At 45.1% G+C, this 13,649-nt stretch overlaps 1 protein-coding gene across 1 annotated transcript in view; it reads right to left on the bottom strand.

The window, feature by feature from the left end:
* ADCY9 (adenylate cyclase 9) overlaps positions 1–9,953 on the bottom strand; it is a 32,569-nt gene extending 22,616 nt beyond the window's left edge. Inside the window, exons 1-2 of the mRNA XM_053471332.1 lie at positions 9,726–9,953; positions 7,407–9,558 (exon numbers count right to left, since the gene is read on the bottom strand). Coding sequence (XP_053327307.1) covers positions 7,407–9,090 — 1,684 coding nt within the window. The 5' untranslated portion in view covers positions 9,091–9,558; positions 9,726–9,953. The remainder of the gene's footprint in view (positions 1–7,406; positions 9,559–9,725) is intronic.
* Positions 9,954–13,649: the final 3,696 nt, after the last annotated feature.

Here is a 13,649-nt window from a genome sequence, read left to right as displayed (position 1 = left end):
CGATATCGTGTGAGGAAACAGGGACTGGCCTTCCTAAATAGGGATACATGGGAAGTATGTGGCTGCATAAATTAATGAGCCGATTGCGATATGTAGAGGGATTTGGGTGTGTTTTACGGGAAAAGAGCATCAAAACAGCTGGCTGCCGAATGCGGGAAATTATCTCCAGCTCTTGAGGCTGGGAGACAAGACGGGAACTGCTAATAAAGCCTCAGAAGGCTGCCGGTTACCCCGGGGTGACAAATAAAATCATTTATATAACGTTATCATCCAATAATAACTATGGTTTAATTATACAGCATTTCATCACTCTCGAAACTACACGCGCCAAACATCATTCCTGATATTGGTGAATACCCCAACTCCCCCAGAAACTATTCTTCAATCATGTCACATTTTGCCGTAACCGTGTATTTGACCTATAGGGGAAGCGCTGCCTTCCCACCTAATAGAATAACTAAATAGCTTGAAGTCTTCCTGTCTCAATGTTCCAAACAGGAAGAGTAAAGTGACCCCACCCGTGCACATAAGCTCCACCTCTTTATTCAGTGTAACTCAAGTCAATTAGTATAAACCCCACCCCTGAGGTGCCAGCTCTTACCCAGTTCATTCTGATTCTGTAGTAATCTAGATGGTGAGATCTGCATATTAATTTCTCTAATTACTGGTGTCACTCGCATTTTATATACTGCTTTATATACTGCCCTGTATGACCCTGAAGTCCACAGCCAAAGCATTTCGTTTTACCACCATATAGGGGCAGATAATAAAAGAAGTAGGGAATTCAGAACAAAATCACCAATTTAAAAGTAGAATTACGTAATCATTTCCTGTCCTGAAATAATCTCTCTCTTCGTCCCCTCCCCCGCCTCCATTACAAACGCTGCTTCCGCGGTAAACAAATAAAGTGGGTTTCTAACAAATTCTGCGTATTTCATAGCTTAATATAAAACCCATTACAGTCCCGAACCGTACCATGTAGATTTTGGAGAGAAAAAAAACTGAAAGAGTTTGTCTCTGCGTTTTTAGTGTTATTTTAGAGTTCTGAATTTAAAAAACTGGGCAGCCAATGGGAGTTCGGGAGGTCAGTGATTCCATCTGCCATTGGCTGAATCAAGTTTGTCGAATTAAAGTCCGCAACCCACGTTATCTGTCTGGGCCATGTATACTATAATCATCATCATCATGTCATGATGATCCCAACGGGGAAAAAAAATCTATATGATTACACAACCGCTCAAAAGTTTGGGGTCTGTTTTTGAAAGAAAATTACATTCTGTCCATTTAATTATACGAAATGGATCAGAAATCCAGCGCAGACGGGGTTAATGTTGTAAATAACTATTTATAGCTGGAAACGAATGATTTTTAATGAAATCTCTTCATAGGCGTACAGAGGCCCTTTATCACTCCCATCACTCCTGTGTTCCAATGGCTCTTTATCACTCCCATCACTCCTGTGTTCCAATGGCCCTTTATCACTCCCATCACTCCTGTATTCCAATGGCCCTTTATCACTCCCATCACTCCTGTGTTCCAATGGCTCTTTATCACTCCCATCACTCCTGGGTTCCAATGACCCTTTATCACTCCCATCACTCCTGTATTCCAATGGCCCTTTATCACTCCCATCACTCCTGTGTTCCAATGGCCCTTTATCACTCCCATCACTCCTGGGTTCCAAAGACCCTTTATCACATATACATATTATATTTATTATGGGGGGGGTAAATCATATTACTGCATATTGTAATTGTAAATGTAATAATTTAATTTGCTATAAAGCGTATTTCCATCATTTTCCCAATCCCTTGCTACAATCCTCATCATCCGTCCCCCGGCTCCTCCACCCGCTTTCTTTCTGTCCTTAAACCCATCTCTCTCGTTTCCGGGCGTCTGCAGATGGGAGTCTTCGGACCTTGGTGTACAAGGACAGAGGAGTAAGAGCGTGATAAGGGCGCACGTATGCGGGTCCAGTTACACAGCTCCGAGCCGTTAACTCAGATGGCCTACAGAGCCTTCTCACACCCCCCCCCCGTGAGCCATATCAGAACAACCACACTGTGCCGCAGAGCTGGCAATCGCTGCCGGGAACGTGTACCCGTATAGCAAGCTAAGGATGATGAGAGTTTCAGATCCAAAATATTACATCAATTTCAGGGTGAATGGAGCTAAGCCTTTTTCATGTGCTGTTCCGTCATTATCACCATTAGTGAGTCACTGCGACAGAATGTGAGGAGCTATTAAAGGGTTAATATTTAAAGAGTCCCAGGGTCAGCCACTAACAGGACTGCTGCGCAGGGTTTCGGGGCTGTGGGTATATGTCTCTCTGAGCCGGCTGTTTGTCTGTACAGCACCAGACTGACCCAGGCCAGTTGTGGAGAGTGCGTGAGAGCGGGACGGACAGGAGCAGCTGTCTGAGAGCGTTCCTCAATAACGGCCCCCGGTGAGCACACAGCGCGCCACATTAACCCCTCACTGTCCGAAACACAGCATTGAGAGCCATCTCAACTGCCCCGTACCTATCACTGCCCTATCACAGGACCCCTCGCCCTATAACTGCCCCGTACCTATCACTGCCCTATTACCGGACCCCCTCGCCCTATAACTGCCCTTTAACTATCACTGAGCTATTACCGGACCCCCTCGCCCTATAACTGCCCCTTACCGATCACTGCCCTATCACAGGACCCCTCGCCCTATAACTGCCCCGTACCTATCACTGCCCTATTACCGGACCCCCTCGCCCTATAACTGCCCCGTACCGATCACTGCTCTATTACAGGACCCCTCGCCCCCAATAACTGCCCCGTACCTATCACTGAGCTATTACCGGACCCCCTCGCCCTATAACTGCCCCTTACCTATCACTGCTCTATTACCGGACCCCCTCGTCCTATAACTGCCCCGTACCTATCACTGCTTTATTACAGGACCCCCTCGCCCTATAACTGCCCCGTACCGATCACTGCTCTATTACAGGACCCCCTCGCCCTATAACTGCCCCGTACCCATCACTGCTCTATTACAGGACCCCTCCCCCTATAACTGCCCCGTACCTAACACTGCTTTATTACAGGACCCCCTCGCCCTATAACTGCCCCGTACCGATCACTGCTCTATTACAGGACCCCCTCGCCCTATAACTGCCCCGTACCGATCACTGCTCTATTACAGGACCCCCTCGTCCTATAACTGCCCCTTACCTATCACTGCTCTATTACAGGACCCCCTCGCCCTATAACTGCCCCGTACCGATCACTGCTCTATTACAGGACCCCCTCGCCCTATAACTGCCCCGTACCTATCACTGCTCTATTACAGGACCCCTCGCCCTATAACTGCCCCGTACCTATCACTGCTCTATTACCGGACCCCCTCGCCCTGTAACTGCCCCGTACCTATCACTGCTCTATTACAGGACCCCTCGCCCTATAACTGCCCCGTACCTATCACTGCTCTATTACAGGACCCCTCGCCCTATAACTGCCCCGTACCTATCACTGCTCTGTTACAGGACCCCTCGCCCTATAACTGCCCCTGTATCTTTTCTTCCAGCGAACCCCGGCAGCGGCTGCAGATGAATTGGAATAAATAAGCATTGTTTAAATGTAAACAGCCCCGCTGCAGGTCAATAGCTGGGAGATATTTACAAAACAAGACACAGGGCTTGTTATAAATATTTGCATGGGGAGCTTTGTGATAAAAGGTATCGGTGGTGTAAGTGTTTATGTGGCAACCATAGAGAGAAAAAAATGAACGTTACATAAGCTTTTATTACCTCAGAGGTCTCTTCTTCAAATTGAATGATGTTTTCATCTGAAGAAGAGACCTCTGAGGTCTCAAAGGCTTAGGGCTAATTAGCTCTTGGGCTAATACGGCTATACGCATTTTTCTTACCACTTGGTTATACAAAAGGTTGAACATTTAAACAAAAAAAAAAGGCTAGAAATCGGGTTTAAAAAACAGTTTTAACAAAATGGTACAGAAATCATAGACGGCAAAATTAAGAAATTAGACAAATTTTGACCTCATTAAATAACCCTTTCCGGGAGAGGTTTGGGACGTTCAAAAAAGGTGCTAAAATTCAGGAGAGCAGGCGGAACAGCACCTTTAACTTACTAGTGTACGTCTAAATTAACCCTTTAACGTCAGCGGTAAACCAGAGCAAATAGGCCATAGGTCATATTCAGCAGACGTGTCCTTAAAACACGGCACGTGCGTTATAACAAACAACCAGTCTGTACGTCGTCTGTCTGGTAAGTGCTGGTTATCGCAGTGAGATTAGGGTATAAGGTGGGGGGAAGAGGGGTGACCTTTGGGCCTTTGGGTGTTGCAAGGTTCATAGCCTTAGGCGAAGTTAGGTGTAAAAACACACAAGGCCAGATACTCAGATCTGTACTGATAATACACCCAGGAGTGCCGTGTCATCCATTCTAGTAGGTCACAAAATCACATTAAAACCGCTCATCAGCGCCTCATCGCTAGCTGCACCCCCTAAAATAAATAAAAATGCCCCTCTTTTGGTCACGGAAAAGGTAGGAACGCACCCTTCATATAATGAAGCTGGAGCTACAGATGTTACTAGAGAACAATCCTCATACATCTCTATTAAACGGAGAGACGGCGAGCTGAGGCTCATGGGTAATGTAGTCCTCGTGGGGGTACCTCATGGGGGGGGTCGGACTAATGGACTAAACGAGTAACACGGTAAACAAGGTAGAGAAAAGCCGAAAAAGAGACAGAAACCTGCATGATGCGACGTCTGCTACAGAAGGCCGCAGCTCCCTGGAACTCTTGGCAACCAGAAGAAAAATCGCTTTTTCATAAAAACAAAATTAAATTGCACGTTTCCCTTTTAACAAAGAGAGAATATACCATCTCATGCCACCCCAAAGCGTGCATAGATCTCTATATAAACGATGGGCACAGAATGTGCAGGAAAAGCTTTCTGATTACCAGCCTAAAAAAATCCATATTTATCCCCAAACTCTTCTCTTTATAAACACAACGTGCTGCCATCCATATTTAGCAGAAATGCTGATCCCACCTTAAATAACAGCCGTGGCATCATGTGCCCTCATGCCAAGAACATTCACAATGAAAGCTGCAGACCATCTATAACTGGAGACACGAGTTGTCCAGCACGACGGTAAGAAGTGATACAGAGAAACAACGCCCTGAAGTGGAGGTCAGCTGGTGGCCTCCAAGAGAACTGTGGAGAAGGAAATAAATCCAAAGAAATGAAGTCACCAAGAGACTTCATCTGAAGGTTAACATTCTAGGGTGACCACAATTGTCTGGAATGTTCCATTTTACCCCTGTAGGAAGAAGCGCTCTTTGGGCCAAAGTCCGATCCTTGTTATGGATCTTCCTGAAAGGAACGTTCCGAGCGATTGTGGAGACGTGGTCACACTAGAACGTGGTCAGTGGTCACCCTAGAACGTTAACTTTCAGAAAGCCAGCTACTCGGTGGAAGTGTAACTTCCGGAGGGACTGACTCGAGGTGCTAAAAAACTAAATCTCACAATATATGACACTTGAGTCTCCACTACACTCATTTCAGGATCATCTTCACCAGGTGGTCCAGCGTCCCACTCTGATGAGGTCCAACTGGTGGAAACGTGGGTCCTACCAAGCCAAGCACAACCGCTCTTTCTGTTGGGCATTGCACCATACGACAGTAACTTTAGGGAAAAGGGTCAGCTGAATCATCTGCATTCTCCAAAAGATAATAGATCTTTCTTCTTTCAGAAGCTTCGGTGACCTCTCTGTATTTGAGATCCCAAGGACAGTGGCTATCACTCTTATTAATTGTTGATGATTTATTTGCTCAGATTACATCATACGGTTCAACACACACACAAAGACCTGAGTTGCCGAAGATCCCCACGCCCTACAAATTTTTGTTAAAACCCCAACAGATAATCCTCTTTTGGAAACAAAAAAACCCAAAACAGACCTTTTCGAAAGGTACATTCCAGCCCGCTAATGCACATCACGGCTGAGCGCTGCCGTATAATTAACTTTTATTGTATCGGAATGTACAAAATAATTCATCAGAACTCCCGTTTGGCCCAGTTACAGGGACACCCATTGTTTGTTGAGCATAATGGGGGTGGTATCTCCCAAAATGGCACGAAAAGAACCTGGCGGATACCCCTGCTACCCACGAACCAGAAGTGATGCCATAAACAATGTCACATTTTGCCCCTGAGTAGAACAGTCATGACTCTCAGCCAACAAAATTAAAAAAAAGTTTAAAAATAAATACTAAAAAAAATAATAATAATAATAATAATAATAAAAAAATCTTTAAAATAAAAAATAATAATAATAATAATAATAAAAAACCTTTAAAAATAAATAATTTGACCGATTAAACCTGGCAGTCTGGGTTTTAATAGTTTGAGTGACAGATGAGTTTAACATGTAGTTGCTGTACAGCACATAAAGGGTAAAGCTTAACTCTTGCAATCCCAGGCTGTTTGATCCCCTCTATGGCTGAAAGGTTTCTGCTCCCTGGCACTGAAGTTGTCATTTTTTTTTTTAACAGCGGAGAAGAGAGAAATCATCTGAAATTGTTGCATTCCATTTAATTTTGTAGCAGCAATCATTTTAAATTCCCCGAAATAAGACAGCCTACAATTTTAAGAAATTGACATCATTTTGACGTCAGTCTGGTTTTTCTTAAGGCTCGTATGATTTGCCGTTATTTTCCCTTTCTTAAGAAATGAAGGGACCGGTTAAGACATCGCTGGGTTTGTATCTCGTTTGGGTTATCTGACCGTACATTATCAGGACTGGCTCAGACGGCATTGGGTTCGGATTGAATGTAACGGGGACCGACTGCACATAATCCGGCCAAGTTTGTGGAGTTCCAAAAAAAAAAAAAAAAAAGAAAAAAATATGGTTCTAAATTATTTATTTAATGTCGCAATTATAAAAAGGTGTCGAAATACTGAAACAGAATTGTTAATTGCTAGACATCTGTTGTTATTAAATTTAAGTTTCTTAATTACGGTTTGGCGGTTGGTCCAACCCAAGCAGACTCAACGCAAGATGACACTCTGGAATGTAAGTGGCATAAAAGAACCCCCCCACGTACACAAACACAAAACACGTATTCATGTTCCAGACCGTCTGGGCCATTCATTGCATATGTCTCTAGGACCCAAATCCTCCTGCACAACATGTTAATTTAACCCTAAACAATCCAGACCTGTGCAACTAACATAGTTAGGCCTACGGATATTAAGACGTGGTTAGAACATGAGATCATGGCAAACCACCACTAGCTAGGCTTTCAATCTCATCAAGAACAAGGTCCAAATATTCTATACCCACGTGGCCGGGTGGCCTTTCTTTAGGACCCACTTGTCAATAAACAACCCAGTTGTCCTTACCTTTCAGTTGATCGGCGGCTACAATTTGCCCAACGCGTTCCACCACCAAACTGTCTTCCATCAAGTAACGATCATCCAGGTACTTGGCAGTTTTTTCGGAAATGTGCACTTTTCCGGCGACCCCTAGCTGTTCCATTAAGTTGGCGAGGTTGACATCGTTGGACCACACATCGAATTTAAACCTCCTCATGCCCAGGATCCCACAGAGAACCGTGCCGGTGTGAACTCCAACCCGCATGTTGACCATTTCTTTTTTTTCCTGGCAGAACTGTTCAATCGCCTCAATCATGCCAAGGCCCATCTCAATGCAGCAGTAGGCATGATCTGCCCGTGGCTCTGGGCAACCTGCCACGCAGTAGTAGCAATCCCCCAGCGTACTAATTTTTTCACACCTTGTCTCCTCGCATAGTCGATCAAAGCGGCCAAAAAGGTCGTTGAGGAGCCCTACCAAGGCGTGAGCAGATTTGTTGGCGCTCATTTTGGTGAACCCCACAATGTCAGCAAAGAGGATGCTCACCTGCTCAATTCTCTGCATCTTGAAGGGCCTGAAGATTATGGGCGTTTTCTGGATGGAAGACTTCTTTTTGCGGCTTTTTGGACTAGAAGTGGCATGGCGCTTCACAGAGTTCTCGCTGTCATCGTCTCCCTGTTTCATTAAATCATCCGCAATGATCCTTGGCATGACAGAGTGGATCATCCTCTCTTTGAGGGCTTTCTCTACTTCCAGGTCCTTTCCATGCATAATGGACTGACCAACTTTCAAGAAAGTGCTTCGTGAACGGACTTCGGACATTATGAAGAGGTGGACACCAATAGCATGGATACAGACGTGAAGTAGAGCTTTACTCAACAGCTCCCAGTGAGCTTTCCTGTCCACCAATGGGGCAAAGCACCCCTCATCCCTAAAGTGATATCCAAATGTCTCAAAGAGTATAGAGTACGTCACCCCAAGGCAGGCACTGAGGTACAGGGGTAAGTGCATGACCGTGTAGAGCAAAAGAAGAACTTCCACACAGATAGAGAAACTGCCCACCTGGGACAGACACAGCGAGGATCTGGGTACCGGGAGAGAGGTGATGTTGGTGATGTTGGAGTCTTCGTCAATATCAATTCCGGGGGTAAGCACCTGAAACTGGGAGGCCAAAGTCAAAGCAAAGACCAGCAGGGTGACAAGCAAAGAGACTGCCGTGCAGTGACGGGCATAGGGTTTGGTGAAGGTAAATACAAAGAATCCTAGGCACACCATAAGGAAGCACAGGGTAGGAACTAGGTGGCCAACGAGCCTGGATTTCATGTGGACACCAAAGTAGATGCTCCACAGCAGTCCTGACACCGAGAGGTACAGAAGAGCGTAACGGAACCTCCGCTGGGTCTGTGGGAAGCATCGCTCCACACAGGCCTCCTCTAAATTATTGGAGTCAAATTTTGGGTTCCACCAGTTAGATGTGGACCTCTCGAAAAGCTGAGGGAGCTTCTTCTGCCTTCGAACCCCACCAGAACCCCCGCTCTTCTTAACCCCCGACTCTCCCGAGCTGCAACTGGACGATATGCTGTATTTGCAACGTCTGGACGGGCCTTGGTGGTGCTGTCTGTTAATTCTAACAGTTACGCTACTGCAGTCACCGCTACCATCGCACCTCACCTCCGTATGATGCAGCAGCTGCTGGTTCACAGGGGAAGCCATGTTGTCGATATGGAGTTTGCCGGAGACTTTTTATTCCTCTCTTCTAACGACCCCCCCTCCTTCACTTCTACCAACACTACTGCTCCCTCCCGCTGCTGAACCAGACAAACAGAAGGGTTTTGACAGCTTCAAGCCTGCTGGAGGCAACAGTCATTTGTACCTCCATGCGAAGTAGTCTCTAGCGTTTGTGAGCTGTGACAGTTTATCGGAGAGAGTGCGGCTGTCGGACGTCTCACGCGGATCATTCCAGAGTGAGGAAATGCTGGATACGTGCATTCATATGCAGATCTATATAAAGTTGATCGAATGTATACGGAGCGCCTGTGGCATCCACAGCCGATCATCTGCCCTGTCCTTTCATCCTGCGATGTTCCGTACCATAAATTCTACAGGAATAACAATTTGGCCGTATTTTCCACCATCAAGCCTGGGGTCTCCATCTTCCCTGGGGGAAACGATCCAACATTCCTGAAAGAACAGGGTAAAGTCAATGCAGAAAAGCAGATGACCACAACAGCCCCCCAGTCCCTATATCATATTAGATGCCTCCTAGCTAATTGTTTTTTTGGGGGGTGCCTGGCAAAGCTGTCATTGAAAAGCAATGCTTTTTTCTTGGATCTCCTTGTATTTCTTACCTTTTGGTTCTTTTGGGGGATTCTGTAACCAGATGTCTGTGCTGTATTCTCTTTTTTTAATCCAAGATGTCACGATGCCCCCTCTCTGTAGTTAGGGGTACACAGAGGGGGGGTACACGGTTCTTCCTTTCCCTCCCAAGCCATCAGGTTCTCTCTCCAGCAGTCAGACAGGCCTCCCTCTCTCTCACCCTCTCTTTCTCTCTCTCTCTTCTCTCCCTCTCTCTCTTTCCTGGCTGATTTTCCTATGCTGGGCTGAGCAGGGAGGGAGGGGTAGGAGGAGTGTTTGGAGGGGGGGCAGGCACACAGGAGAGGGTGGGGAGAGAGATGGGAGAAGGGGGTAGAGGAGAGGAGAGAAGGAAAAAAGAGACACAGTTATGTGATTTCCGAGGCATTAAAGAAAAAGGGGCAGATGAAGCGTAGATCCTATTAAATGCACATGATGTAAAACCAGGCCCCTCTTTGAAGTGGGGAGGGGGGGTCATTTTGCAGCCCCCTAGTTTCTTTTATAAAATCCACATTTTTTTTGTCGGGGAAGATGATTCATAACATGGTTGGGCAACCCTAGCTGAACTGCCACTCCCATCACCCTTAGAATTTATAAGGGTTTTATTTGCCCCCGCATTTCCGACTGCCCTTCCCTATCACCCGATCGGTCCCTGAGGATCTTTAAAGATTAACCCTTTAATAGCCCACCACAAAGATTCCATTGTAGCCAGTCATGGCGGTAACCAAACTGTTCTAATAACAGCCTATGCTAAAGCTAAAGATATTCTGTATTGCCACCTACATTCAAGCAGGTATTTTAACTGTGATCTACCAGAGAGAAATGCATCAGCTGGGATGATCAAAGCAGAATATCATTAATGCTCATCAGACTGGCTAAGGGTGATGAGAGTCAATCATGAATATAGTAAGTTCCCGGTCCAGCGCCTCCTTTTAACATTTATAAGATCACTAGAGTTAACTGTTTGAAATCCAATGGCTGGTGCAATCCCCTGGGACTGGAAGGGTTAAAAGGATCTTCCTTATGATTGGATCACCATTGTGCAGGCAGGTCCCATACAGCCAGGTCTGAGAGCGGTGCTTGAGCACTGGAGCTGAATCTATGTGCTATAAATGGAAAAAAGGTTAACATGTATTTCCTGTAAATTCCGTTTAATGTCGTTTTCACGTAGTCTCGCACGTATCTGGAACCCTACGACAAAATGGACTCGGGACTTAATATCCAGAATCAGGCATGGTGTATTAACCCTTCAATGGCTCCTGTTAATTCGCTTCTGGTATGTTTATGGGGAGTTATGTTGTACACAGCAGAAGAGCTGAGTTCAATAACAAGTTTCGCCTTGTGGGTAACGATGTTCATCCCAGTTCTTATGAGCTTATCTATAAAATTACTCCAAAGGACCGTTTTCCTGGGATTTCAGTCTCAGAAAGTCATGATGACAACTGTTGGACCCTGGTCAGGAATGTAAGAGCGGCCTCCCCTCGACTGGCACCAAAGGCAACTTCCCAGTAGATCCTCGCTAGGATCATTGGATATCTAATAAATTAAAATCTCATATTTTTCCACCAATTCTCCCCAAACACAGTTGGCCTCGTGGGAGCCCATTTTTAGCACCGTTTTATAAATATAACTGGGAGATGAAGGGAGGTCAATGGGTCAGGTCATCCATTATTTCCTAAAATGCAGCAATTCCTGTTACTGCCACTACCGGCAACGCCAATCATAGCTAAGTATTGTCCCCAAGGCAACGCAGGCTAACGTCTAGATCCCCCGCCACACGGGGTTATCAGGAGAGACAGGAGGCGTTTTCGGGATCTGCATTCTACCTGTCCGGACCCCGATCCTGGACACACGCAGCCACTCTCCTGATCCATCAGATAGGTACCTGCTCAGCAGCAGCGTGCTCTGATCCATTAGTTACACTTCCTTTGAAGGCTGTTGAGATGCTTTAAATGGGATTTACTCTAAATAGGCATGTCCTGAGATTTAAGAGCCGTACCTCTGCTCTGCGAGCCTCTCCCGGCACATTAGAAACACAACTACACTGTATTAACATGCCCTGATCCGTTAGATAGGTAGCAGCACCATGAGCCTGTCCTGATCAATTAGATTGGTACCAGCACTGTGAGTCTTTATGGATCCATTATTATTATAATTATTATTGTTATATATAGCGCTATCATATTCTGTAGCGCTGTACAATGGGTAGACAGGACATGACAAGTAGTGTGTAACATAACAATCTGACTTACAGAAACAAGAGGTGAGGAGAACCCTGGTCAAAAGAGCTTACAACTAGATGGTTACCAGGATTGAGTCTGTTTCGATCCATTAGCTAGGTACAGGTGCTGTGAGTCTGCATGGATCCATTATATAGGTACCAGCACTGTAAGTCTGTTTGATCCATTAGATAGGTACCGGTACTGTGAGTCTGCATGGATCCATTATATAGGTACCAGCACTGTAAGTCTGTTTGATCCATTAGATAGGTACCAGCACTGTAAGCCTGTTTGATCCATTAGATAGGTACCAGTACTGTGAGTCTGTTTTGATCCATTAGATAGGTACCAGTACTGTGAGTCTGTTTTGATCCATTAGATAGGTACCAGCATTGTGAGTCTGCATGGATCCATTAGGTTGCTGTTGGCAGTGAGCCTGTCCTGTTCAGTCATGTTTATACTTATGCTGTTTCTCTGGCCCAGAACACGCAGCATGTGAGCCTGTCCAGCATACCTGGCGACTCCGGGACACCCCAAGTGAAGCGAAGTTACTGTTGTAATATGCTTTAAATTAACTTCACCGTATTTCAGTGATATTAATGAAATACGTGTCCTTTAACTGCAGCACTAGATTTAATTTGCGGGAACGCATCATTATCATGTGACACGGACACCGGCACTGATAGGCTGCTGCTATAGAAACAGATACATTTCTATGTTCTAATATAATTAAACCTTCAGAAGGAAGAATAGAATCACTGTTCGGTTAAGGTTTATTTGATTAACTTACTAGAGAATGGAGTTATTGTTTTGTCTAAGTGGAACCGCACCTTCGACTACTCTATAGAAGAAATTCTTAAAACCCATCAGAACTTCTGCGTTTCTGCCCAGGGCCGCTTCCATTCCATGTGTTACTTTATTTCACTGGCCTCATGTGCACCAAGCTCTCTTGCATCATTGTTTGCGCTATGACTTTAGAAGGATAGATGCTGCCCCCTGGTGGACACCTGGAATGATCTGAACTTATGACATCACATATTTTTTTGGAAGCAGAACAGGGCTAATTTACTAGGCTCCAAAGATGAAAAAATGAATTTCGCAACATTAAGTACTTGAAAAGCAGCTTTCTTTTTCTTGGAGAAGAAGTTTCTCAGGAGGAAAGCAAATCGTGGAGGTGCTTAATGGAACGAGCTAAGTCTGAGAATGCGGCTTTCTTACCTGATGCGATACTGCATAATTAATGCGTGGAGATGGAATTTTCCAACTTGATCTATAGTAAACGTGCAATTTTTCCTCCCAAAATGGCACTCTCGAGAACCAGAGTCTTGCTTATTTACGTCTGAGCTTTTTTAATTTGTAATCTACAATGAGGTGAGTTAAATGCTTTAGCGGATGTGTTAGTTTATTTACTTATTGGTCTCTGTATGTGTCATCAGTATAATATATTATTATTATTATTATTATAACCCTGGGGTTCTTTTGCTGGTAACAAGCTTGATTGTTTGACCATAAAACGTAATCATCTTTTCATTTACTAGATCTCAAATAGTAGAGCATAGTCACAAATTCTGTCCGATTGCATTCTTAGAAACAATGTTACTTTGTTTTGTCCGTAATTCGCAAAGTGATCCCCAGACCAGCAGATTCGCTGCCCACTCGACTAACAACAAATGTAGTTGTCAAGGGGTCCTGAGGTCAGGA

The sequence above is a fragment of the Spea bombifrons genome, chromosome 7, assembly GCF_027358695.1.
Source record: "Spea bombifrons isolate aSpeBom1 chromosome 7, aSpeBom1.2.pri, whole genome shotgun sequence".
Lineage (NCBI taxonomy): Eukaryota > Metazoa > Chordata > Amphibia > Anura > Pelobatidae > Spea > Spea bombifrons.
The sequence above is the reverse complement of the archived record's forward strand: the minus strand, read 5'-3'. Positions and strand labels throughout refer to the sequence as shown.